Raw genomic sequence first — 27,232 nt, forward strand, 5'->3', positions numbered from 1 at the left:
TTGTAATTACCAATAAAATATTAAGTTATCTATATAAACTAATATCAAGATTCTATTTACAACCACTTTGTTTTCATTTATTTATTATTGGTTTTTAGAAAATAAGTTTATTTCATCTTAACTTTTTAAGTAAAATAGTTAATTTTTTTTGCTGAATTATATTTTTCTTTTTATTAAAGAAAGCAAATTTTTTTCTTATTAAATAAAATACAATGTAAATAGCAGAAAAAAAAAACCGAAAATGAGAAGTGGTGATGAGTGTGAATAAACTTTCGACTATAGGTTTCAAAAACGACTCGTTTCAATGTAGTATATTCTGAATCTTTCCTATTAGAATTTTAGACAACGACATATATTTTATAGTATGCTTTTATTAGATTAGATCGATTAGACAAAAATCGAGAGACGCAAGTCGATAGTGTCCACATCATACCGAGGAAAAAATCTCCATTACCTTGTAATTGTACTGTTTCAGTTCCACTATCGAAAACATAGGAAAAAAAAAAGGAGGAAGAAGAAGAAGAAGGATATGGGTGATTCTGGTTATGGTGCCTATAGATTTGAAGAAGAAGCCATGGCAACAGAAATTTCCACTTCACAACCGGTGGCATCCGGAGATACCGCCGGCTGCAGAGGTTAAAGTGGCTGAGTTTTTCAGAATAGAAATGGTGGATTTTAGCGGCGGAGGAATCACCAAAGACTACTCTGCTGATGACATTAAACATGTTGATAACTCTGTTGTAAGTCCTCTTCCTCTCTCACACTCATCTTTGTCTCAACCCCAACTTTTGTATTGGTAAAGAATCACACCACAGCTAGTTTACAGTACAAAATAAAGGAGCGATATTCTCAACTCTAGGAGATTGAAAAATTCCATTATTTGATTGTCAACATCCATGATGAACGAAAAAGACAAACTAGCTTCTTATCTTTTGTCTTATATTTTATCTTTTTGTGTACTTTTCAACAATTGCTGCTGCTTAGATTAGAAGAGAGTATGTTCAATAAAAGAACTTGGTAAAACAAAAATCTTGTTCCTGACCATTTAAGCCCCTAGTTTCTGTCTACTTCTTGTCAAATTTCATGGCTCCTTCGACTCCAAGACTTGTTGTTCCGGTAGACTTGAAAAAGAAGCCATGGGATCAAATTTTACCTCTTCACAACCGTTGGCACCCACTTATACCCCCAGTTGCTGAGGTTCACACGGATGAGCTCTTTCGGGTTGAGATGGTGGACTGGACTGGAGGAGTTGTTGGAGATAATGACTCTGCTAGTGATGTACAGTTAATTGACCTTTCTGTTGTGAGTATAAATATTAACCTTATTTAATCTTATGGGAGATAAATTTTTAGGAATAGTTGCCTTTTCGAGCTCCTAATTAGCCTAGCCTGATAATTGGTAAAGCTTTCTACTCAGTACAGTCATAGTTAACTGGTACAATGATGAACAGTGAGTTCTAAATCTAATACAAAGAGTGTAGTTTTGAATATACTAATAAGGGCTGTTATTTCTAAAATGTCTAGACCCATTATTTGAGTGGCCCAATTAGGGTTGTGGACAAAGATGGAGTTCCAGCCAAGCCAGGGGATCTACTTGTAGTCGAGATTTGCAACTTGGGTCCTCTCCCAGGAGATGAATGGGGTTATACTGCAACATTTGACAGAGAAAATGGAGGTGGTTTTCTTACTGACCATTTTCCTTGTGCAACCAAAGCTATTTGGTATTTTGAAGGAATCTATGCATACTCTCCTCAAATCCCAGGTAAACGTTCCAACTTGAAACAGTGCTTCCTATAAGAATTTGTAGCATAGATGCATTAGCAACCACTATATGCCAATAGAAAGAACCCAAATATATTGAGATGTAAAAGATCGCGAAACTACAAGATAAATTAAGTAATTCAAGTTAGTTGGACCCTCCCGATCTTTTGAGATCGAACTCTCAAGCCATAATTCACTAACCAAAATATTACCCCCTTTTCTCCTTCTCCACTCGCTGTATATATCAAATCTTCCCTAACAAACTACTTAACTAATTAATAATATATAACCTCAATATCCATCTAATACCACTTCTGTCATACGCCTTCCAGGTGTTCGATTCCCAGGCTTAACTCATCCTGGAATAATAGGAACTGCTCCATCGGCTGAACTTTTGAAAATTTGGAATGAAAGGGAAAGACATGTTCAAGAAAATGGCCTTCAAACTCTAAAGCTTTGTGAAGTTGTGCATTCACGACCCTTAGCACACCTACCATCAGCTAAAGGTTGCGCTCTTGGAAAGGTATGATCTTAAACTACCATCTTCAGATGCATAAAACATAAATCCAATAAACTTATGAAAACCTTTCAAATTCTACAAGCAAAATAATGGCCATGCTGATTTCCCCTCCAATTCAAGTGAAGTGTAGGATGTAGTTTTCTAACATTGCATTGCATTCTACATTGCTTCAAACTAGATCAAAGAGGGGACAGAAGAATGGGAAAGAATTGCTAATGAGGCTGCAAGAACAATTCCAGGAAGAGAAAATGGTGGAAATTGTGATATCAAAAACCTCAGTAGAGGTTCAAAAGTATACCTTCCAGTATTTGTAGAAGGAGCAAACTTAAGCACAGGTGACATGCACTTCTCCCAAGGGGATGGTGAAGTCTCATTCTGTGGAGCAATTGAAATGAGTGGTTTTCTAGAACTCAAGTAAACTTCTCAGCTTGGCTTGGCCTCTTTTTCATTTTCTTTTCCTACTTCAACAATTAATGATATACAAATATTACTTGTGTTATATGTTCTTGTTCTTCAGGTGTGATATTATAAGGGGTGGAATGAAAGAGTACCTGACACCAATGGGGCCGACTCCTCTGCACGTAAACCCAATTTTTGAGATAGGTCCAGTTGAACCAAGATTCTCAGAGTGGTTGGTTTTTGAAGGCATCAGCGTTGATGAAAGTGGGAGGCAGCATTTTCTTGATGCCACTGTAGCTTACAAGCGCGCTGTGCTCAACGCCATTGACTACCTTCACAAATTTGGGTACTCAAAGGAACAGGTATGGTACTTTCTTCGATTGCCATTGGTAGTACGAGAACTCACACAAGCAAAATCACAAACCCCTTTCTCGCACAAAAAACTAAATAACAATGGCAGTGCAATACGATTATTAAAAATAAGATGTGTGAAATTCAGGCTTATCTGCTGCTATCGTGCTGCCCATGTGAAGGAAGAATCTCTGGGATTGTTGATTCGCCTAATGCTATGGTTACCTTGGCAATTCCCACTGCCATTTTCGACCAGGTACCTACCTTTCTTCCTCCTATAGATTGGTTCAATTTCATCAAGTTATTGCAAAATCACCACCAACATCATTCTAGACCTTCAAAATCTATTTCAGTGGTGAGAAAAGTACATTTAAAATTGTAAAATTAAACCTTAAATAGATTTGAGTTATTAAATATTTCAAAATCACTTAAGCATGCAAGGATAACAACAATTGTGTTGATCACTATAGACAAGTGAACTATATTAATTGTTGAGTCACTCTAACTCGAGATGACAAACCTTTGAAACTAAAACTACGGACATTTTTTGTTGGAGTGAATCTAAAATTAAAACCATTTAGACATTTTCAAAATCACTTGGTAATATGCTTTTTGATCATATGAAATTTGCATGTACAATTTAATTAAACTCAATTTTGCACCTAATAAAAGTGATTTTAACACACTCACACTGCCTTGGTACATTATAACCAAATGTGTGTGTGTGAATTTGAACATTCATTTTTTTTACTCCCTTTTCCTAAAACTACTTTTCTGTTCCGTACTGATAAGAAAGCCATAGTCAAACATTTGCTTTTAGTATTTTAAAAAACAATCGAATATCACAGATTCGCATCAGAATATTGAAGCGAACATGTATGGATTACACGAGAAGGCTAATGTAAATGTGTAGGCTTCTAAATTAATTTCAAAATGCTGACCATATTTGAAGTCAGTAAACAAGTTTTTCATCATATAAATTGGTACCTTGAGGAGGTATTTCACATCAAGAATTCATAGTATTAAATAACCCAACCACAACTTAATCATTTTTATCACATTTATTAAATAATTTTATAATTAGTTCTATGTTATCATAATTAAGTTGTAATAATTTGTATTTGAAGGGTAGTTTATTTTTAATTTAGATTATGAAAGTACGTGTGGTATAGTATATTTTAATTTGGTAAGAAAATAGTAAATACCAATATGTTAATTTGATAAGAAAATAGTAAATACCATAAAAAATAATAAAAAAGGATAAATGTCAAATAGTAGAAAGTGTAGTAAATAGTAAACAATATAATAAATGAGTTAATCGGAGATTTTTAAATAGTATTTACGATAATATTTGCCCAACAGACGACCAAGTTTTTAATCTAATCAAAGATTATCTAGAACCAAATATATTAATTTCTGTCTATAAGTTTGTTTAATATGTATTAAGAAAAATCTGTGAATGAGCAGGACATTCGCCCAAAACCGAGCAAAGTTCCAATTGGACCTCGACTATTGCGAAGACCTGACGTCCTGAAATGTAGCTACGATGGGAATTTGCCCATCACAAAGAACCCCAGCGCTACAACATAAAACATGTGTGGTTCTTTTCAGTTTCTTCTTTCTCTTTTCCTTTTTGTAAATTTCGGAGAGGGAATAACCCAATTCTGTTTCAATAAATTAATTGTCGTTTGACTGTCTGTAACAGTACTAGAGTAAAAGATATACAAAATCTAAACTTTGTTCTATTGGGTCCTTTGATACTAACTTCAGAGTTCCTAAAAGAGATGCCTCGAGAAATCACCTCCAGCATCATCCACCAAAATTTTGCCAATCTTAACTGGCAGGTGCATAACAGAAAGCTATCAGATCAAATGTTGGTCGGAATCAATAGTAAATTGAAAGAGTACGATGGTGTGGCAGTGATGGGCACTGGATTCCAAAGGACCAAAGCCAAAGATCTAACTCCACGCTTAGAACCTGCAAAAACCCAAATCTTTTTACTCTATAGTTTCGAAAACCAGCATCAGCAGATGGTAGAGACGTATTACTTTTTCAGGTTTTTGTTAGCTTGCCGGGAAGTGAATATACTTCCAGACGTAAAATCGAATCCTACGATACTGGAGTAGAACTATGGAGTGAAATTCGTCTAAAGATAATTTAATAAGGAAATACCTGTTTTCCTGATTTCATACTCATCAATTCTCTCATTTTCTCAACTGCATATATTGAGCAAGCTCGGAGTTCTACTTCCTCCTCGCTACCTGGACCTATTTCACTGTTAGCATCGATGATGCTAGCAAGTGTAGAACTGTATTTTAGCACCCCAAGCTGTCGAAGAACAGCAGGAACGATGTAGTCTGCCATAATGGTGATTGAACCAATGTCATTGAACTCTCCATATCCTTGGCCACGGAATGCACCCCAAAGGTCAGCTGCAAATATTTGAGCTCGTTTGTATAGGAATACCTGGTGGCCTTTGTAAAGAGAGTGGTCTCGAAAGCCTAATGTAAGATGATGAACATATCAAACAACCATCTTGATATATTGTCCTTAACATTAGCAGGTAATTCTAATAAATAACATGTTAAATAGAATTAAATTATACAAAAGTTGATACCAGGAAAGTGTCGTGTGATAACAGCAACAAGCTTCACAGCTGATTTCCCACAGGATTCCACTATATTAGCAGCTTTACCCTCGAAGCTTCTCTCTAGTTCGCATCCAACCTGAGACATGAAATAGAATGATCTCAAAAATAGATTTCCTTGAAGGATAAGTAATGCAAGTCACAAGAATATGGTCCATATCAAAAGAGTACACCTATACTAGAATCTAGTAATGTGAAGTTATTTCACCTCATGCAGCAAGCGAACTCTTTCATCCTCCAAAGGAAGTGGTCTAGGCCATTTCAACAGTTCCCGCAATTCAGGGCCTGATTTACATTGATAAAGTGATTAATGAAATAAAACCATCAGGACAGAATGCTATTGATATCATTTGTCAATTGTCACATACCAGTGTATTTTTGCAGACGATCAGCATCAAATGCTGACTTGTCATTTTGAAGGGAAGCCTTCAGTCCCGAGGCCAAATGATCGTAGCTCAATTCCTTATCTTTAGACGAGAGGAAGAAAATAATTGATAAGTGAAGTAAAATATATCAATATTAAATTGCCTATCCAGATTATAACATTACATGTCAATATAAACATAAGCATGGCATACAAATAAGAAATTCAGGAACAATTGCCAATGGAATAAAGCAAGAAAAAGAAGTAACATTGTCCCTTAAAGTCTCTCCCTACAATGCTGAATAATATAAAATACTTATATGGCTTTTACAAATGTTAAATTGAGGGTACTCTGACTCTCAAGTTTTCCATTTGCATCATTTAAATCTAAATCAATTCTATCGTACATTTGAAACCCTATTGATCTCATTACTGGTTTTGAAAGTGTGATATACACAGTTACGCTTACACCTAATCTGGGGTACATAATCAGAACACAAGAGTAATCTTATTTGAATCTCAAAGGCTAAACTTGTTTCTCTGCTTTTCTATCTTCCTAACTCTGCTAAAATTAGGTTTGAGTTTCCAATGCCATCAATAATATCGGGAGCGATTAATGCATGATGTCGAGTGGGCTACATCACAACGCTCAATTAAACGAATTCTTATTCTTGAGATGACAACATCCAGGGGAGTTCTAAACCAAATTTACAAATGAAGAGGAAACAGTTGTGAAATTAAAAATAACACAGGTAGGTATTCAGTGAAAATTTTAAAGAACGAACCGCAGAGAAGGGAAAATCGACCAACAGAAACAATTGAAAGGAGAAAATAGCATGTCTGAAACAAAAAATGGGGAGATAAATTTTACCAGGCCAGAAACAGAAATTCAAGGCGTCCAAAACGAACAAGTACTGGACGGTCAATGGGCCATTATCAAAATAGTGAATCCCTTCAAAATCCCAGACAACTTTAGGAATCGACTCGATAGTCTCCACCACTTTCTCGATCCCTGTAGTACGAAAACCAAAAGAAAACAACCCACATTTACCATCACCATTAACGAAAAGAAAAAAAAAACGCAAAACCCAAAAACCCAGGAGGGTTTGGACACTGAACCTGAAGAGTCGACGAGGACATGGGAGGAGTGGCTAGCAACCCAAGCAGAGGTTGCCCTAACATCATCCATGGGGGCAGAGGCTGAGGCTGAGGCTGCGGAGTTGAGTAGCGTGGCTCTTTTTCGTGTACAAGTTTTCCCGCTTTTGAGTCGCTTTCTGAGCAGTTTTATCCGGTCAGCGGCAGGTGCATTGGCAGATACCCTGTATCTGCTTTGGGAGGGCCGTTACTTTTGACCACCATTTCCACATCTTTGTCGGCCCATGTTCTTCACGTGCGTCCTTATTTTCTTTGGGCTTTCCTTCTGGGCCTCTAAACATTTGGGCCCATCCCATTTCCTCCTCAACTATCCTCATTACCCTCCCTACAAATAATCTATAGATTTTTTTTTCCAATAAATACTTCATTAAACCCCAATCATGGGAGAACCAAAGAACATCCTGAACCCAATTAAAAAAGAATCAAACCAAAGCTTTCCAACTGAAATCAACGAAACAAGAAGAATTATTCGGTAACTATAAGCATAACAAACTACACAGTATGAGGGCAACAAGAGAAACAGACAATTCTCATGCCCTTTGCAATAAACACCAATCTCAAATATATTGTTGTGTTCTTCATTTTAGTGAAGTCCGATGTTTGTGGAGACTAACCATCTCCCTGTAGTCAAATTCAATGATAGTAAAATGGTGGAGAGGGAAGATATATTGGGGTAAATTTTATATTAATTCAAATACTTTTCTATTGGTTTTGTTAGTTTAATGTATGGAATATCAATATCATTGCTATGGGCTTTGTTGGTTTTTTGCTGTTTATCAATTTCATACTATATTTATACCTAATTCCTCGTTTATTTATTAAATACTACTTTTACCTACAATCTTAACTTTTAAATTTTGAAATTCAAAATGTGGATATTAGAATGTGGAAAAACTCGATTCCATTAATAACAGGCGGATAAGGGAGATACGCTTTTAAAGATGTAGATAGGAATGAAATAATGATGTTTTTTAAAAACTGATATCCAAAACTAGGGCAGGATTTGATGTTTTTGCTAATATAAAACATGAAAGGGTGTGTCTAACATCACAATGGACAGAAATAGATATAGAATGGGGGTTGTCCTTTTGTACCTCAAAAAAGAAAAAGAAAAGGACAATACGGCGGTGTCTAGTGGCTATTAGCTAATGGCAACGCTATGATATGCACTCTGAATTGATTTCATTGAAAATAAATGAATAAATAAATAGTCATTTTCTATGCATAGATATATATAAAAAAAAAAGACCACGTAAGACTTATTGACTTTAATTGGTTAAAAAAAAGTACAAAAATATTTGTTCCACCAAATTGTTTATTGTTTCGATTCAAAGACAGATGTGCATTTTCCATCTTAATATAGATGCATGTTCTCTAAGTTATCACTTCTTAAAAGGCTTATGGCCAAGTTCCAACTAATTCCACTACAATAATAAAAAATTTAAAATAAAAATAATTAGTCATTTTAGATATAATTTCTATTTATTATTTACATTTCAAATGGTAGGTTATAGTTTTTTTTTTCCAACGGTTGTTTGAATTTAAGATTTGATAAGTCTATCAATCAATTTAAAATGACCAAAAAGTGAGATTAAGTAATTGTAATAATTTGAAACTAATTTACGAACATTTTCAGGGTTTTTTTTTTTGTTGATTAATTATATGATATTTTTAGTCAAATAAGAGATATTTGTTGGGGGGAGGGAAGAAAAAAGATAAAGAGAGGAAAAAGAAAAAAGGGAGGGTATTTGGTATTTGAGTCGAAACATCGATGGTGGTAGCTTTTTGGTTTCAATCAGGGATTTGATGGCCATAAGGCCGCTCAATTTCAAAGTTTCTCCCAATTTCCATACCCTCTCTTCTCTTTTCTCTTCTCCTTCTCTCTTATCCGCCCAATCCCCTCCTTCAATCTTCCTCTTCCTCCGTCGGATTGCTTCCTCCGTCACCTCCCTTTCTCCTTCCCACCACCACCCCCCGCCTCCTCCTCCACCGCCTCGTCTTCGTTCTTTATCTCCGCAGGAAACCCTGGCTCATAAGATCGGGAAATCGATTCGCCGCCCTGGCGCTCCCTCCAAGGCTAGGGTTTATGCCGATGTTAACGTGATCCGACCTAAGGACTACTGGGACTATGAGTCCCTCACCGTTCAGTGGGGGTAATAATCTTATTCTTTTCTTCTCTTCCTCTCCCATGTTTTTTTTTTTATTTTTTTATTTTTTTATTTTTTTATTAGGGATACCCCTTTTCCGATTTTGTTTGATTGGTAGAAAAGACTAGGGCAACAAATGGGCTTCGCTTGGTTTGTATTTGGAACACCTTGTATAATGTTTTGAACTTTCGTTTCGTATTATATAATTTATTGCTTGCTTTATTGGTAGCAGAACCTATTGGGACTTCGCCTACTACTTCGTTAGATGTACGAATAGTTTTCATTTCATTTTGAAGCTTTGTAATTTTGGGATGGGATATGAATTTTAATTTTGAGATAGAAGTTTTGCATTTGGAATATGTTTCCTTTCATTCTGGAATGATATGGTGTTCGTTTTACAGGGACCAAGATAATTATGAAGTCGTGAGGAAGGTGGGTAGAGGGAAATACAGCGAGGTGTTTGAGGGTGTTCACTGCACTGACAATGAAAAACGTGTCATTAAGATTCTCAAACCCGTGAAGAAGAAAAAGGTAAACTTTGTTTTGTCAAGAATACTGCATGGGCGGTTTAACATTGTTCTGTAGCGGTACTTGTAAAATTGTAATATAGTTGAAGTTAAATCCTTGTTACTAAACTATTTTTTGTTCTTAGCAAACAATTTATCAAGTTGAATTTTATCTTTGGCATCTTTTGAGCATGTTTTTAAGTCCTTCAGAATTTTCATAGACCTGCCTTTCCATTGATTTGAAGATTTTATTCTCTCAAGATCTCATATTTCATATTTTATTTGTTTTATTCAATGCAGATTAAGAGGGAGATAAAAATACTGCAGAATCTCTGTGGAGGGATAAATATTGTGAAGTTGCTTGATATTGTTCGAGATCAGCAATCAAAGACGCCAAGTCTTATATTTGAGCATGTAAACAATATTGATTTTAAAGTTCTTTATCCAACACTTTCAGACTTTGATATTCGCTACTACATATATGAACTTTTAAAGGTAAGCAAATAGTTTTGGATCTTTTTTATTACCATGATAAGTGAGTATTTGTTCATTTGTTTTGCACGTGAAATGTAACTAGTGTTGCAGTTGCTTAATTAAGCATTAACCCCAACTCCACGTTTTTATTTGACTTTCCTAACTCTGCGTGTCCATGTTGTTGGAAACTGTATATGTAGGCCTTGGATTATTGCCACTCACAAGGAATTATGCATCGAGATGTCAAACCTCATAATGTGATGATTGATCATGAGCAACGTAAACTTCGTCTTATAGATTGGGGTCTTGCTGAGTTTTACCATCCTGGGAAAGAGTATAATGTTCGTGTTGCTTCGAGGTTGTTTGTTTGTTCACTTTGTGGAACTGTTTTATATTGAAATTGATTTATTAGGATTTATTCAGTGGCATCTGTATGTTTGTTGTTAATGATTTTCAATTAATTTATTTCCTTCATCATTTTCTTGAGTACTTGCAGATATTTTAAAGGTCCAGAACTTCTTGTTGATTTACAAGATTATGACTATTCTTTGGACTTGTGGAGTCTTGGCTGCATGTTTGCTGGAATGGTGAGTAATTGGCATTATTTTATACTAATAATTGCTAAAACTTTTCATAGAGATTCTAACATTTTACTATTATTTACATGAGTTATATTTTTTATTATATACTGTCATCATAAGCAAGTGGAAAAGATTGAACTCAGTATGTTACTGAGGTCTTGATACATAGTAGTATAATATGGAATGACATGTCTTGCATTTTGTGGTGTCTTCTGCTTGGAAGTTACAATGTTATCTCATTATAACTGGGACACCTTTTCATGATATTTGATTTTGGTAGAGTGGATATTATTCTACTTCCTCTTCATCTTAAGATGGAAGATGACTTTTGATTATTCCATATTCTGCATGTTTAGCTTCCTCTAAATAAACGTTCAACTTGTGTAGAATTGCTTGATGCTTATAACTGTAATTTATGCTGTCAGATTTTCCGCAAGGAGCCGTTTTTCTATGGACATGATAATTATGACCAGCTGGTCAAAATAGCTAAGGTATGGAGTATTCTTTAATTAATTTTTCATATTTTATTCTATTCTGACAGCTATTAGAATTTTTGTGACACGGTTTTGATCCTATCCATGTGTAATTTCTACATTCTTATCTGCGAGAAGCAACTCCATATTTTATATATCTGTGTCGGGTTTTTTTAACTCTTAATTTAATGAAATGTTTTGGTTTATGGTTACAGATAAAGGTGCATCTAACTTGATGTTTATGGTCTTTGCTGGAACAGGTGTTGGGGACAGATGAATTGAACACTTACTTGAGTAAATATCGTTTAGAATTAGACCCAGATCTTTCGACTCTTGTTGGGAGGTTTGTTCCAGGACTTGACTCCTTGGTTTTTTGTTTTTTTTGGTCATTGGCCACTTCAACTGAGTTTATAATTAAATTGCTCACTTTTTTTTATATATATATAAATTTGATGAAGGCATAGTCGAAAACCTTGGACCAAGTTCATTAATGTTGACAATCAGCATTTGGCAGTCCCTGAGGTAAAGTAACAGAAAAATTCCCATTTTATCATTGTGTATTTTGTTTGTTTAAGGTTAATTTTTCTGATCATATTTATTTTACATTTGTTGAAGGCTGTTGACTTCGTTGATAAACTGTTGCGCTATGATCATCAAGAAAGGCTAACTGCTAAAGAGGCAATGGTCTGTACACTGCATTAAAGTGCTTTATGCTTCCTTTCTACATCGAATGCGTTATGTGAGGATATGCTATTGTGATGTTCTATTTGTCTGCTGCTATTTATATTGCATTGAAGATTATATTTTGACTAGTCCAGAATTCCTGGAAGCCCCCAAAGTTCTTAGCACTACTGCTCTTTATCCACTGACTTAGCCTTTACTTGAACGTGTTTCCTCATAATATAATGTTATCAAATATTCATGTTCAAGATTCATCTGTCATCGCATCTAGAATTATTACTAGCAAGCACTGCAAAGGAGGACCTTGTTGAAACAATTGTGTGATGACTGTCTCTATGCAATATTTAGTTTCTTTTTGGATATTAATGATAAGTTGATATTGTTGATGTAAAATGCAGGCCCATCCATACTTTTTCCCAATTAGGAATGCAGAAAGCAGCAGAACTCGGAACCAGTAAAATCCATTTCCAGGTGGGAAGCTGACTATGTGTGCCTTCTCTCTCTCTCTTCTAATCTTCTCTGTGTCTCTGTCTGTATTTTTGGCCATTCTCTCTGATGTTTAAGAACTTTCATTTGTTGTAATGAGGAAATGTGCCACCGCTCCACTCCTTGTGTGTTGTAAAACCAAGTTATTTCCCTTTATTTTTTACCCCCAAATATTTGGCTAATTCTTAAGTAAAATTTTTTTGCGTCGGTTAATCTTTGAATGCATTATCGTATCTTATATATTTGAATGGCTGATTGTCATGTGTGATAGGAATAGAATAATACCTTCATTTCCGTAGCCGGTTGTGGGTCCAACTGATTTGGTGATAATTCCTTTCTTTAAAGTACTTTGTTTTGGACAGGAGAGCCCCTTCTGGTGCGGGTTGTTTAAGCCTTGCGTTATTGGATTTATAGATATATGCACAGAATCACTCAATTGTATCTGATTGATTTGGATCGTTTATTTCAAAATATCAGTATTTATGAACCTCCTCCACCTCGGTCTTGGTGCATTATTGATTTGGATGGTTTATTATCAGTAACTTTAAAAAAACCAAAGAATCAAGAACTAGTAGCTCTCTGAATAAGGTTGATATGAAATCTTTTGGAGGCCAAGCTGGTATATATTGTGAAATATAACTAAACGAACCAATATATAGTGAATGGTAAAAAGCATTAATAGATTATAAAGTTCTAACACTAAAGTGCAAGTTTATATGTACTCCCAAGTTCGAAGCTAAAAAAAGCGGTGAAATTGGGTATACCCATTCAACGCTAACGATAGTGTTGGAACCCAAAAAAGCAAAATGTTGGAACATTGGTGTACCATTTGACCACTGTTTGTCGACAACCAATTACGAGTTATGGAGACAATACTTTCTCAAGAAAACCTACTTAGTAGATCTCTTGCAGACCCATTTAGTTCCCTACAATGGACGTCAAACTCAAATCCATCACCATCCCCAATTTTACCGAATTGATCCATGATGCTGGATAATTTTTCTCAAAATGGTATATCGAACCTCAGGACTCTTATCTGTAACTATCAACATCCACATGCAAATTTTCTCTAATTTTTAGGACAACTTTGGTTGCAACAACTATTACCAAGAGAATAATTACTAGGAGATGTCGATAACAAAATTTGAAATGTGAAAAACCTCATCTCGATCACGAATTCAAGGATTGAAGGCATATTTTTAGTTTCACGTAAGCATAGCTATTTGTTTATTTATAATATCCAGTTGAGACATTGGGTTATAGCCATTAAGCAAAATTTCACTAATGATAGTTTCACTAACCATCTACGTGCACGTTTTCATCTGGGCTTAGGGTTGGGCCTATTCCTTTCCAATTTGAAGCCTTTTGTTTTTTCCCCTCATTCCTCATGTCATGAATTGGGCTTCAACACAGTTTTAAGTCCAACATCAAAGCATGTGGTATTCATTGATATGATCAAATTGAAAAGTTATATATTCGAGGAGGTTCATACTTAATTAACTTAATTGTTAGCATGCATTACATGATATATATATATATATAAATTATATATACAAATCATAAGCCGTTGGAGTATATCCCTCATAGAAACAAACTAATTGTTTTGAACTACTCTGTTTCTTCTTTTGCTGTTGGAGCTTATGTAATTATCTTAAGAACAATAAAATCCAATCTTATTTCGCTCAATGTGAACATATTCATTAAATTGATTTGACAACAATATTAATTGGGCAGGAGAGATGAAGATGAAGAAGAGTAGTAATATATATAAGATTATTATATGATGGTTGAAAGAAAAGAGGAAATAAAAGTATTTAATGAAGGTAGGGGTGGGGGGACAAAATGTGCATGCTTGAAAGTGACAAAGAAAAGCATCATGGGATAGCAAATAACAACATTTTAGGCTTTTAATTTGGGGCCTTTTGTGTGTGGAAGGAAATCCAAGAGTCCCATTGTCTCAATCAATTTTCATTTTTAATCTAAGCATTATTATTATTATTTTCTCTTTTGTTATGTTTTTTGATAAATCATTTTCTAAAAGGCCCACTCTCTTATTAACACTATCATAAATCTTCCTATTTTGCTCTTTGGAATTAAGTGATCAAATTTAAATCTTAAAAGGTCCCCATTAAATTTTTTTATATATAAAAAAAAAAATAATAAAAGGATATGTCATTTTCCATTTTGTGAGATTTTGTGTTGATTACACGTGCTGGTTACGAGTGTGGGGAAGGATGGATATATTTTGTCCATTTTTGTTTATAAAAAAGATCATTGCAGACAAACTTAAGACATCCGAATCCCTAACTCTCCCTTCCTTTTGAAACATTTCGCACTTAATCCCATATTTCATACTCTTCTTTTTCACTCATTCCGGACCATTTCTCTATTCTACTCTTTTTAGTACAACAACCATTATATAGGAAATGACCAATTATAACAATTCTCTTACTTCTAAAGTGAAAGTCCATGTAGATTATTATACCATTGAATTAAGTTTAATTTTTGTTTTTGTATTTATATTTTTGAATGATATGATGTGTGTTTCTCTCTCTTTTATATATATATATATTAGAGTATTATTTAAAATATATATTTGAATTTGGAGTTTGTGAAGAGAATTGGTGTAGAAGAGTTTGGAGGGTAGCAAGGACAAAATCATTGTAAACCCAATACATCTTGCTTTTTTGTATGGTGAAGATGACACTCAAAGATAGAGATGGTAACAAGTGTGGTGGTATGAATTGTCATTTTCATCTTCCATCATTCTCTCTCTTTCTTCTTCTTCTTCTTCTACTTCTAATAAAATAAAATTGAAGTAGTTGCCATGAAAATAATATATATATATATATATATATATAAGAAAAATGAAGAGTGCCGTACTATTTCTTTCTTTTTTTCTAATTAGGGTTTCTATACCAAGACTTTACTTAGTAGTAATATCAACAAATATTTCCCTACTTTTACAATAATATGATATTATCTATGCTTTTATTCTTAGAATTAATATAAATATTCACACTAGTATTCAACTATAACACCAAATTAACACAAGATAACAAAAAGAATACGAAAATGGAAGAGGTTAGATTAGGTTAAAAGTAGAGAATTAATAATATTTGTAATATCTCAACCCCCCACCCCCATTGAAAAAGGTATAATGATCATCAAACACTCTTTCTTTTGATGGAGCCTAAGTTTAAGAGTAATGAATATGTAAAGATAAATATGGTGGATATATAACATGGCGGCTACCTTCTTTTTTTTTTTTTCTTCTTTTAATAAATGTATTCATTCATTTATTTTGTAATTATGCAAAGTGATGGGGGAGTCCCAAATGGGACCCCCTTCTTGTGTTTTTTTTTCCCAACTCAGTTCTTTTGTCCTCATTCTTTCAATTACCTTCCTCTTCTTAATATCCATGGGCTACATGCAAAACAACCCACCTCAAATTACCACATTAACCCTTCCACATATTTCTTGACTCTAAATTTAACGTTTTCCTAGTTGTTCGATACATGTTCAAAATCCGTATTTTACTTTCTAATAATCGCTAGATACAAATTCGTCTCTCAAACTTTTGTCTTGTGTGCATGTATATATTCCATCTTAGAATTGGCAACCATATTTGTTTGGTCCCACGTTGATGATCAGTGATGTGTTACTGACGTTATAAGAAAAGAAAACCAAAAAGAAAAAAGAAATAGGGAAAATATTTGTGAGATAACATTCAAATTGAGTAAACGACGGTGTGTTTGTTTTGATTTGGGAATTGCCAAGTTCATGCAGAAGATAAGATAAGAAGAACCCATTGTGTACAAATTAATGAAGAGAGAGACATTATTCAAAAAGTTATATATAAATATGAAATAATAATAATAATAATAATAATAATAATAAGGGTTTTCCTTTTTCTTCATGCAATTGATTTAAGAAGAAATTAAAAGGAAGAACTATGAAAGGTCATTTCAGAATCAGGAGAAGAAGAAGAAGAAGAAGAAGAAGAAGAAGAAGAAGAAGATAATGGGAGACAAAATGCTGAATATTTGGGATTTGGGTGAGCCATGGCCGCATCTAAATGTCGGCCTCTTACCATACATTTTTAATTTTAATAATAATAACTATAGTAATCTTTCTATTTAATTCCCAAATTTCCACTCTAAATTCAAAAACCAACATTAACTAAACAATCTTCAGAGATCATAGCTCCTAATTACCCACAAAACTCCCCCACCTTATACGTAATTTGTTCATTAATTTTTACCAAATTTGCACATTTACCCTTCTTGAGAATTGAGCTTCTCAAACCAACACCAAGACCCAAAAAGAAGAAGAAGAAGAAGAAAAAAAAAAAAAAGATTACCTTTTCATGTCACATCTGAAAATATTTAGCTTTATGGTCAAATAAGGATATAGTCCAATGTTTGACTTTAAAAAAAAGGTTTAATCTTTTTGTGTCTAAAATTTAAGGTCTCGATGCCCTTAAAAAAGAAATATATATGGGCTAATGTATAGCTAAGGATGTGACTTTGGAACCTATACCTAAAGTCTTATCGCACCCAACTTTTGTTTTCTTCTATAAATTAATCAAAGTAATTAAATTAATTAAAGGGGGGGCAGCTTAATTAGGTAGCTAAACACTGAAATTAATAAATAGAAAGAGAAAGTTTTGATTTTTTTTCTTTGGGTGACCTAATCCCCACATCATATCAATATCGTCGTATATGTAGATATATTTCCTCGAGCCACACCAAAGCCATGGATGGAGATAAATTTAAAATAAAATAAAATAAAATAAAAATCTCTTAACTTTAGTTAAATTTAATTAGTTATTGGATTGATAGGAAATTAGGGTGTGGACTGTGATTAATTAATTAAGTAATTAAGCATAGAAAATATCGAAACCAACTGTCTCTAGCTCTAATTAATTAGTTTAATCTTGCTTTTGTGTTTTGCATTATATTGATTAATCACACTTTCGTTTCCATTGGTCTTGACATTTTCCAACATTATAGTGAACATGTTTCCTTGCTTTACATTCCTTCATTTTTTTTCTTCTAAAATTTAAATTCATCCACATTGTAGACACGACAACTAATCTCTCTTTCTCTACCTCTGGTATTATTGGCATAGAACTGTTTAGTAAAAGGAAAAAATAACCTATAAAATTTAATTAATCCACGTGAAATCCAAGAAACAAACATGGTCAAATATTGATTATGAAGATTTGATTGTTTGGCAGAAAGCCTACATTTGTGACATTTGTGTTATAAGTGAAACAGTTTCCACATTAATATTAGTATATCTGGGATTTAGCACTAATCAAGTTTCTTTATGCATGATATTGTTAAACTTCATTCATTAATATTTGGAAAAGGGACTCATAAATTTATTGTTACTGCATGAATGAATAAGGAGAAAAATTTAACCAAGAAAATATGAACACCAAAATTTATATGCAAAAGCTTCATAAATAGGAGAAAAAACTTGTTACCCATTAGAAAGAGACAACTCTTTCCCAATATATACATAACTAGAGTTAATATATCACAACCTTTAAAGTGCTTCATATTGGAATTATTTGAACTTAAAAGCCATAGACTACTTTTATATTGCTCAAAACCCATTACTTATTTCTTACATTTGTAAAGTAGATAATTACATTTTTTCTAATATTTTGCTAAAAATCGACGCTATTAACTTTCTAGATCATCCATGACTCTACTAGCATTTTTAATCCGTTTAGGAAAAAAAATAATATTTTTGGATTGAAAAACTTCATATGTATATATAAGGAGAAAGAGAGAGAAAAACCATAGTTTATTATCATAAATAAACGACATATACTATAGGTCGTAGATGTGTGCTTTTAGGGTTAAAAGATTTATATATAACACACCGATAATTTAGTCATATTTGAACCACCATATAAATATACTCAAAGCACTCCGACACATAGTTTTGTTATTAATTAAGTTATTCACGATCTATAAATATATCACTATAATGGATCTCCTTGAAACACATATTGAAAACAAATACATATGTCTTGTAGTTTAAAATCTTGAAATTAAAACTCAATCTTTCCTTTACATAAAGTTTCACACCTATATCGAATAAATTAATATATATCCTCTTTTTAGATTTTATATTTACAGATAAACTCAATCTTTCTCAATATATATACTCTTCACATTTATCGCAATATACTATATTAACGTTCATTGAGAACATATGTCTTATAATTTTACACCATAAACACAAACTTACTATCTCCGACGTATAAATCCCAAACACATTAACTTTAAACATCGGACCAAAAGCGATAAAAGGGGAAGAGGATATATATATATAGATAGATAGATGATGTATGATAAAAAAGAAGTTAGAATAGAGGAGGAGGATAGTTTAAGAAAGAGGTGTGTGTGAATTTAGAAGGAGAGGTGGGGGAACAAGATCCGTAGCATAGATTTTTCCCGAGGAAATTGTCTTTGGTTTTGTCCCTTAACTGTTTTCCTCTTTTTTATGTTTGGATGCAACATCTTAACTTAACATCAAACCTGTCGAAGACCCATGTTCTTCTTTTCTTTTATATATATATACCCTTCATTATCATTATTATTAATTTCCTTTTCTTTTTGTTTTTCCAACCCATAGATCATATGGTTGGGAGAACTTTCTAATCTCTCTTTCGGACCTACTCTTTCCTTGGACCCATACATACATACATACATATATATATATATATCATCAATTCAATTTCATTATTAAATATATATCCTTTCTTTCTACTTTTTATTTAACTTGTTTTCTTTCTTTCTTTCTTTCTTTTTTTAATGATAATACGTAACTCAAATCCAAGTAATTAAGTTCTTTAACTATATTATCATCTCTCATCTAGGCCTAATCAATCTCATTTCTAATTAATTTTTAATGAAAACATCATCAAACATCCTATTAGGAGTTAATTATGTTATATATATCTTAATTAATAAGAGGAATCTCTTTGTTTCTTTTGTTTTTTGTTTCTTTTTTTTATGTTATATTGTATACGTAACAATTTTGAATTGACTTGCATATATCATCTTATCAACTCAATCTATTCGAACATAAACTTAATCACAAATTAAATCAAGATGAGAATTAAGTGAGATTCCAAAATACCCTTATCTTGGAATAAGACAATCTAACTAATTCTCTTTTTCTATAATAATTATTATATTCTAAAGATGAATTTGAATAATAATGATCTATCATAAAATGGTTCTAATTCTTTTCAATTAGATCAATGTTTATTTCTTTTTTTGGTTTAAAAATTCCGAAAAATCTTCGATTTTATTCCAAATTTGATAGTCTCAACCATCACATGAAGAAAATAAGAATAATTTATGTGGTCATAAGAAAATATAAATTTAAGTTTGATGCTTGGAATCACTTTTCAATAATGTGTATTATTTTAAGAGATGATGATGATTGTAATAACAATGAAGAGAAGGAATAAGAGAACAAAGAATCTTCGTGTGTGATCTAGTCCATTTGATTCCATCTTGATTTATTGTGTTAATTCAATATTTTAATAAGTATATTCAAAGTAATATGCCTAATTCTCTTGTTTTGACTTACAATCATTGTGTTGAAATATAATTACAAAAAACGTCCTAAAGTCCAAAGAAATTTCCTTTTCATTCATTCATATATATATATACACACACATATCATTAAATTAATTCAAACAGCTTAATTAGCATATAATCCAATTTCGTTCCAAATTATTAAAGTGGAATCAATATGATAATTAAGTGTGGTTGGCGTTATAACTAAATATTGTTGTGCTTGTCATTAAGGTCTTAATCAACGTCATTATCTTTGGTCGTTTATTAATTATTGTGTTTGTCACTATCATCGAGCATCATCATCAAGTATCATTTTTTATAATGAATATGAGCAAATTTACCCCAAAAATTTAAATAATAAGCTTCAGCCACTTCTAAAAAAAATGATTTATAGAAATGAATACAACCAAAATACAATGATAATAGTTTAATTTGTAAAAAATAAGAATCATATTAAAACATATTATACTTTAATGAAATAAGGAAGTGTTGATCATATATATTATCTTGAATCCAGTGTGTGTGTGTGTGTGTGTTTGTATGTGTATATATATATATTGCTGCTTGATTTGGTTTCGTCGTTGGATCTATAAATTTTGAACATCAAATTTCATGTTGTTATATGTTAATAAATAATAATGTTAAGAAAGGGACAAATGAAATATTTATGTATTAAAAAACGAGCTTATGAAAAATTAATGGCAGACAATGAAACATAATGTAAAAGTTGCAGAAGATGAACAGCTTCATATATATATATATATATATTCTTTGTCTCTTGCAGTATATGGAATCTGGATTTCTACCTAAGTCTACTACCTATACATAACCTAAATGGTAGCTGTCTAGTTGTGATAATATATATTTTATATATTTCCAAAAACTATATTATAAAATTGTATCCTTTCTTGTCCACAAGTCATGCAATGCATTGAGGGTTTTGATATAAATAACGATTGAAATCTTTGCATCTCAATTTAAATCTTGATTTGGTTTTATTCTACATGTCGTTAATTTTTTTAATAACTATTATTTGAACATGTCGACAATATGCGAACCTTTGACGAGAATGTATAATGGTTGCATGATTTAAAATCAAATTGAGAAATTATAAGAATACAACAAAACTATGAAAAATAAAATAATTTAGGTATAGAAAACTTAAATGCTAAAGTTGAAATATTTATCTTTTCATACTTAAAAATGATTCTTTTTAAAAACTATAAAATTCTTAAAAAAGTTAAATATGAAAAAAGGATTATGTATTTCCATAGAGATTTCCACAACTTTCTATCTTATAAAAAGAAAGCAATTATTATCCTATTATTTGATATTTAGTGACATATATTATTCTTTAATTTGTTAAAAATTTCTAAATATGGATCTCTCAAATTAAGGAAGGATTGATTTATTGGCTATTGATAGAGTTACTATTTTTAAAGAGGCATAATTTAAATTCTTGTCGAAACAAGTGGAAGAATGCTATACCTTATCAAACTCTCATCTAGTTTGTCACGTATTCATTCAACTCGACTTTTTGTATAAAAGGATAATTTATTTTGACGAATCAATAATATGCTCATCTCACTCCATCAAATTTAGTATATTCATAGTTTTCTAATTTAATGCAATGAAAAATCTCATACTCTCATCTATTTTAGTGTATAATCATTTAAATTTGTCATTTTTATATAAAAAAGGCACTTAATCATCTTATATTCAATTAGATACGCTCACTTTATCTTACTATTTTGAGTAACGTCTTATCAATAATAAATCATAATTGGCATATCCATCATTTTAATTTAACGTATTGTACGACGTCATAGATGACTTTAATTAATATACACGTATACATTTGTTACACACGTAATCTTACTAATAAGTTACACGTAACTTTTTAAATTTAAAAAAAAACACCCATAACAAATTAAAGGCAAAAGAAAAATGGGTTAACTTTTAGAAGGTAATAAAAGAATGTATAGGACATAGAAATGTAAGATGAAAATAGAAGTGGGACAATAACATATGCAAATTTAATGCCAACAAATGGCCTTGAAATCCAATTGTACTATTGGAATTGCAGAGAAGGAAATTTTGATATATATATATTACAAGTGTACTTTCAATGTACCATATTTATATAATGTACATTCAACACACAAACATATCAACATCAATGAATATCTCTAGGCCCTACTTCCTTTTTTTTTTTTTTTTCTTTTTCTTACATCTAAATTCTAATATTTCTTTTTGTATTTAATTTCTACGTGCTTACTCCCTATATGTGTGTATATAATATATATACTCCACTCCATTTCATTTCACCCAACTTGGTTGGGTGGGTACCTAGATTCTTTGTATTCATTCCAATTACTTTCTAATTTAGTGGAAAGAGGATCCACTTTTCCCTTTGTTAAAATAGTGTACATATTAATTAATGGTAGATTTGTTGGTAATTATTCTTTTAGATTATGAGAAAATTTGGCAACTTGGGTGTCCATGTTTTAAGTGGGAGATTAATGGGGTTTCATCAATTAATTATATTTTTAGTTCACACGCACGTATGTACGTACGTGGCTGTACCTGGAAAATTCATGCTACTCATCAAGAAACTTCCAACATAATTAATATAAATATGTAGATTAATTATAATTTTATGTTTTCTTTTTTTTTTCTTTTTTTTTTCTTTTTTTTTAATAGGTGATGTAGTGAGGTTCTTGGCAATTTACTTGTTTGACAAAAATCCCTTCCTTTTATTTCTTCTATGTAAATAATAATAATAATAATGATGATGATATTCGTTATTAGAGAGATGGAGAAACAAAGACAACTGTGCAAAGAAGTGGACAACACATGGACCTCTCTGCTTGAATCATTCATATACTCACAAACCTCCACAGTAACTTCTAATTATTCACATATATCCTTCTATCTATCTCTCATTTCTATACCACTTCCCAATTCTTTATCTTCATATCATATTCAATTTAAAAATTATATATGTATATGTCCGAGAAAACCTCCCACTACTATCATAAATAACAACAATGGTTAATGATATTGAAATGGTTGGATTGAACGATAATGTGAATGAATCGATGATTATACGATCAAAATGTTTGCTTATTATAATAGTATCATTGAGAATGAATCAAAATGAGATGGTTTTAAAGTGGAAAAGGAAGCATAGATTAGGGTATAATAAGAGAAGTCAAAGACAATGATGAAAGGGATTAAATAAATTAAATAGGATCCAAATGTCAAATTTATCAAAGGTGTTCTAAGTTTTATTTATCTAGCACTACAAGAAACGGGGGTACTCCCGACGCACAAATACGTCGGCGAAAATGCAAAGTACGTCGGAAAAGGATATCCCGACGTACAAAACGGCGTCGGGAAGCACGTCGGGAGAAATGCGTCGCGAGAGGCTTTCCCGACGCCGTACCAAAGCAGCGTCGGGAAAGGCTTTCCCGACGCCGGAATATGCGTCGGCATGACGGCGTCGGGAAAACCTTATTCCCGACGCCGTCTATGCCGACGCATATTCCGGCGTCGGGAAAACCTGTTTTCCGACGTTTTTTTCCCGACGTAATGAACGTCGGGAAATATTTTTTTATATATTTTTTAAAATATTTTATTTTTACTTTTTTCCTTATAATATTTTGCTCAAACATTCACAATGATGTTCGGATTGCTCAAAAAAATTTCGAGACGTTTTGGATTAAATTAAATAAATTAATAAATATACAAACACAAATTAAAAAAATAGAATTAAAATTAATAATACGAATAAGTTGACTACAACAAAATATAGTTCTTAATATAGAAAAAACATAAACATAATGAAGCTAGGGATCATGTGGTGGTCCCTGTTGTGCACGAGTTAGGTCTTCAATCATCTTTTTCATAGCTTCCACTTGTGAAGCTAATGCTTGGTGATTTCTATCTTGTACTTCAATCCGTTCCAAAGCTTCATGAAGTTTAGCTTGTAATTCAATCTCTTTTTGTGTGGACTGCGAACAAGATGTCGACGAACTGCTTGCACTTGCCGTTCTGCGGGCCTTCGGCTTGGGTCCCCAACCAAGGCCTTTTGAGTAGCCTGGTCGTCTACCCAACACCTGATCGCATATCTCATCCTCAGAGAGTGGCTGACTACCCTCTGGGATAGGCTGGGATTGGAGTTCCAGCATTTGATTCTGCAACAAATTTAAAAATTATGTTAGGTAACGCGCAAAAATATATAATAAAAGTGGATAATTAATAAGGGTATAACTTACATGCGCATCCTCGGCGGCTTGCGACACGAATGTCCCAGCTCGAACGTGTGTTTCCCGGAACAATTCCACACGATCGACCGGCTGCCCTCTTCTTTCAGCGAGCTCATGCTGTCGTTGTAGAAACGACTTGGACCCGCTACTATGATTGTAAGGCTGCTTCTGTCTAGCAGCCTTGTTTGTCCGTGATTGCTCCTGCATTAAAACAATTATATTGTTTATTTCTTATACATATAAAAACTTGTTATCATAATTAATCATGACAAATACCTGAAATGCACGGCTGATATAATGGTCGCAGAGGAAGTGCCAATCCTCATCACGTCCAACCAATGCGTTTGGTGGGTTGGCACGAGCCTCCTCCGGGTCGCTGTACTTTTTGAAATGTTTATGACAGTCGGCCCGGAACTCTTTAAAGGTCGTGAGCATCTGATGCTCAACAAACCTGTTCATTGCTTGATCATTGTGAATGTTTGAGCAAAATATTATAAGGAAAAAAGTAAAAATAAAATATTTTTATTTTTATCTCCCCAGATAAGTAGTAATTCCATTTCATAATAATTACACGACCACTGTACACAAGATAATCTTCCCCATAGAATTTCTATCAGATCAAGAAACTCTTGCATTAAGCAAGTCTTAAATCTAGCTTTGCTTTAAATTATCTCTTTGCTCTAATATTTTCAGAAACTTAGCATTCTAACACATTCTCATAAATCTCATGTTTTAAGAAATATGTTGAGTAGACCCATTAAAACCATCCGTATATAAGATTGAAGAATGTTAAACATTTTGTATAAACACAAAATTAAAAGTTTATTAGGTATTTCTCAAAGTTCAAACGACTAAGTAATTGGAGATCCTAAATCACAATCTCAAATTCAATAAACACCCCCCCCCCCCCAATTCAATATAACCTCAAAAATCTCTACACATTCAAATTTTTTATCAATCTCAAATTCAATTTCAACTTCAATCTCAACGTCAATCTTAAATCCTAAAACCACTTCAAATTCAACACTAAAACCTAAAACTAATTCAAAATCTATATCCTAAAACTATTTCAAAATCTAAATTCTAAAACTAATCCTAAAACTAATTAACTAAAGCAAAACTAAAACAAAAACAAAAAAGAACTTTAAACAATTTCAATAATACATACATTTTTTTAACTTTGAAACAAAAAAAAAACAAAAAAACAAACAAACCCTAAACTAATTTTTATCAAAAAAAACTCTAAAAAAACTAAATAAATTTACATATTTCACTTACCTAAAGTGGCAGACGGCGACGAGGAACAACGGCGAGGCGGTCGGCGACGGACGGCGGCGGAACAAAAGGATGGCGGCGACTTCTTCTTCTTCTCCTTTCTTTTTCTCCTCCTCTCGGTTTCGGTTCTGTGAATACAGAACTGAAACGAATTTAAAGGGGATTTCCCGACGCAGTGACGTGGCGTCGGGAAATCCCTCAAAACGCGTCGGGAAAAGGGGAATTCCCGACGCTCATGAAACCCCTTTTCCCGACGTTTAACGCGGCGTCGGGAAAAACCCCTTTTCCCGACGCTGCTCCCGACGCACTGTTCACGGCGTCGGGAAAAACCCCTTTTCCCCGATTTACTTTTTGCCGACGCCTTCATGTTGCGTCGGCAAAAAAGGTTTTCCCGACGCCGCTCCCGACGCACTGTTCACGGCGTCGGGAAAAACCCCTTTTCCCGATTTATTTTTTCCGACGCCTTCATGGTGCGTCGGGAAAGATGGTTTTCCCGACGCATCGCCCGACGCGTTGTTGAGGGCGTCGGGAAAGCCCTTATTCCCGACGTTCTTTATGCCGACGTGCTTTTCGGCGTCGGGAATTCGCCATTTTCTTGTAGTGTAGATTATAATTAAACAATTAATTACGTCAATTTTACGCATCTAACTATATGAAAATCGATATAAATCCTTTTATTTAATTATTTTAGGAGGATGTGAAAGCTTTCTTTGATCCATAATCTAAATAAAAGGAAGTTTGAAGTCTTTATAATAATAAAAGATTCATTTAAAAATAATGTTCCATGTCTCATACCAACTTCCAAATAAGTATGAAAATGAATATAATACATGAATTAAATTTCATGAAAATACTAATACTAAGAATATTAATAAAAATTTAGGAAAGGGAAGCTAGGTAGGTGTTTTGTAATTGACTTTCAAAGTCTCCCTACTCTAAAAGTGGTTATTTACACATAAAATAAAATATAATCACATCATTTTCCATGTTAATTTTTTTTTAGGAAGAGTCGAGGGAGGAGGGTGAGTGAGTGTGCAATGCATGGCCCACTTAAACCGGTTCGAAGTGGAGTTTAATTAATGAATGAATGAATTAATTAATTAATTAAGGAAAGTTTAAAGAGGAAATGATTGGATAATTAAATGGGTAATTATATGATTATGAATATTGATTAGGTTAGGGGTGACGTAAGTTGAAAGTGGGGGTGTTGTTTGAGATAATTACGATTATACCAATAATATGCAAATGGCAGAGTTTACATACCCTGCCAATTCATCAAGCACCATGCTCCTACCCCTATTTACAATTATAAATTCTTTTTCTTTTTCTTACCAATAAGAGAGAGAGAGAGAGAGAGAATTAGTGAAGAAGAAAGAAGTAAATTTTTCTCGAGAGGCTAAGGGTAGGACTGCGGTGGCAGTTTTCTGAAAGGGAAGGGCAGGGGGTAGGGGTAGGTGTCCTTAATCAAAAATCTACCCACCCTTTTCGTGGCAATATCCTATCCCTCTGTAATTATCTTCATCTTGTAA

The 27,232-nt window shown here is 33.0% G+C and overlaps 4 protein-coding genes across 8 annotated transcripts; 2 read left to right on the forward strand and 2 right to left on the reverse strand.

Annotated features, from left to right (window-relative positions):
* The first annotated feature begins 393 nt into the window (after positions 1 to 393).
* Positions 394 to 4,775, forward strand: LOC103484841 (uncharacterized). 3 transcript variants are annotated; one of them, XM_008442144.3, is made up of 8 exons: positions 591 to 740; positions 1,104 to 1,302; positions 1,524 to 1,761; positions 2,093 to 2,283; positions 2,459 to 2,694; positions 2,798 to 3,041; positions 3,179 to 3,286; positions 4,498 to 4,775. In XM_008442144.3, the coding sequence occupies exons 1-8, from the start codon at positions 712 to 714 to the stop codon at positions 4,618 to 4,620; spliced, it is 1,368 nt and encodes a 455-aa protein (XP_008440366.2). In that variant the 5' UTR covers positions 591 to 711; the 3' UTR covers positions 4,621 to 4,775. The 3 variants fall into 3 exon arrangements, with proteins under 3 accessions (XP_008440367.2, XP_008440366.2, XP_050944737.1); XM_051088780.1 differs by having other exon boundaries at positions 1,104 to 1,278; XM_008442145.3 differs by lacking the exon at positions 1,104 to 1,302 and having other exon boundaries at positions 394 to 740.
* Positions 4,685 to 7,347, reverse strand: LOC103484840 (uncharacterized). The gene is made up of 7 exons (XM_008442143.3): positions 7,161 to 7,347; positions 6,913 to 7,053; positions 6,046 to 6,144; positions 5,886 to 5,962; positions 5,648 to 5,756; positions 5,203 to 5,531; positions 4,685 to 5,007 (listed from the first exon to the last, which is right to left on the reverse strand). Exons 1-7 carry the CDS (start codon positions 7,228 to 7,230, stop codon positions 4,915 to 4,917), a joined length of 918 nt encoding a protein of 305 aa, XP_008440365.2. The 5' UTR covers positions 7,231 to 7,347; the 3' UTR covers positions 4,685 to 4,914.
* Positions 7,348 to 8,598: 1,251 nt separating this feature from the next.
* LOC103484842 (casein kinase II subunit alpha) lies at positions 8,599 to 12,757 on the forward strand. Of its 2 annotated transcripts, none has more exons than XM_008442147.2 (10): positions 8,599 to 9,349; positions 9,745 to 9,874; positions 10,150 to 10,344; positions 10,524 to 10,681; positions 10,820 to 10,910; positions 11,330 to 11,395; positions 11,638 to 11,720; positions 11,836 to 11,899; positions 11,993 to 12,061; positions 12,457 to 12,757. In XM_008442147.2, exons 1-10 carry the CDS (start codon positions 9,003 to 9,005, stop codon positions 12,514 to 12,516), a joined length of 1,263 nt encoding a protein of 420 aa, XP_008440369.2. In that variant the 5' UTR covers positions 8,599 to 9,002; the 3' UTR covers positions 12,517 to 12,757. The 2 variants fall into 2 exon arrangements, with proteins under 2 accessions (XP_008440369.2, XP_008440370.2); XM_008442148.3 differs by having other exon boundaries at positions 8,919 to 9,349; positions 11,993 to 12,116; positions 12,457 to 12,509.
* Positions 12,758 to 23,917: 11,160 nt separating this feature from the next.
* Positions 23,918 to 24,894, reverse strand: LOC127150608 (uncharacterized). 2 transcript variants are annotated; one of them, XM_051088782.1, is made up of 3 exons: positions 24,705 to 24,894; positions 24,438 to 24,629; positions 23,918 to 24,329 (listed from the first exon to the last, which is right to left on the reverse strand). In XM_051088782.1, exons 1-3 carry the CDS (start codon positions 24,885 to 24,887, stop codon positions 24,009 to 24,011), a joined length of 696 nt encoding a protein of 231 aa, XP_050944739.1. In that variant the 5' UTR covers positions 24,888 to 24,894; the 3' UTR covers positions 23,918 to 24,008. The 2 variants fall into 2 exon arrangements, with proteins under 2 accessions (XP_050944739.1, XP_050944738.1); XM_051088781.1 differs by having other exon boundaries at positions 23,918 to 24,356.
* Positions 24,895 to 27,232: the final 2,338 nt, after the last annotated feature.

Source organism: Cucumis melo, chromosome 8 (genome assembly GCF_025177605.1).
Source record: "Cucumis melo cultivar AY chromosome 8, USDA_Cmelo_AY_1.0, whole genome shotgun sequence".
Lineage (NCBI taxonomy): Eukaryota > Viridiplantae > Streptophyta > Magnoliopsida > Cucurbitales > Cucurbitaceae > Cucumis > Cucumis melo.

Bases quoted from the DNA above. Each gene is read 5' to 3' on its own strand.
- LOC103484842 (XM_008442147.2), top strand. From the start codon at position 9,003: ATGGCCATAAGGCCGCTCAATTTCAAAGTTTCTCCCAATTTCCATACC. The intron at 10,682-10,819 runs GTTGTTTGTTTG...GAGTACTTGCAG, and splicing joins AATGTTCGTGTTGCTTCGAG to ATATTTTAAAGGTCCAGAAC. The intron at 10,911-11,329 runs GTGAGTAATTGG...TTATGCTGTCAG, and splicing joins GCTGCATGTTTGCTGGAATG to ATTTTCCGCAAGGAGCCGTT.
- LOC103484841 (XM_008442144.3), top strand. From the start codon at position 712: ATGACATTAAACATGTTGATAACTCTGTT. The intron at 741-1,103 runs GTAAGTCCTCTT...TTCGACTCCAAG, and splicing joins AACATGTTGATAACTCTGTT to ACTTGTTGTTCCGGTAGACT. The intron at 2,284-2,458 runs GTATGATCTTAA...GCTTCAAACTAG, and splicing joins AAGGTTGCGCTCTTGGAAAG to ATCAAAGAGGGGACAGAAGA.
- LOC127150608 (XM_051088781.1), bottom strand. From the start codon at position 24,887: ATGAACAGGTTTGTTGAGCATCAGATGCTCACGACCTTTAAAGAGTTC. The intron at 24,630-24,704 runs GTATTTGTCATG...GTTTTAATGCAG, and splicing joins ATATCAGCCGTGCATTTCAG to GAGCAATCACGGACAAACAA. The intron at 24,357-24,437 runs GTAAGTTATACC...AATTTGTTGCAG, and splicing joins AAGCCGCCGAGGATGCGCAT to AATCAAATGCTGGAACTCCA.
- LOC103484840 (XM_008442143.3), bottom strand. From the start codon at position 7,230: ATGGATGATGTTAGGGCAACCTCTGCTTGGGTTGCTAGCCACTCCTCC. The intron at 6,145-6,912 runs GTAAAATTTATC...TCTCGTCTAAAG, and splicing joins GAATTTCTGTTTCTGGCCTG to ATAAGGAATTGAGCTACGAT. The intron at 5,963-6,045 runs GTATGTGACAAT...AATGTAAATCAG, and splicing joins TCGTCTGCAAAAATACACTG to GCCCTGAATTGCGGGAACTG.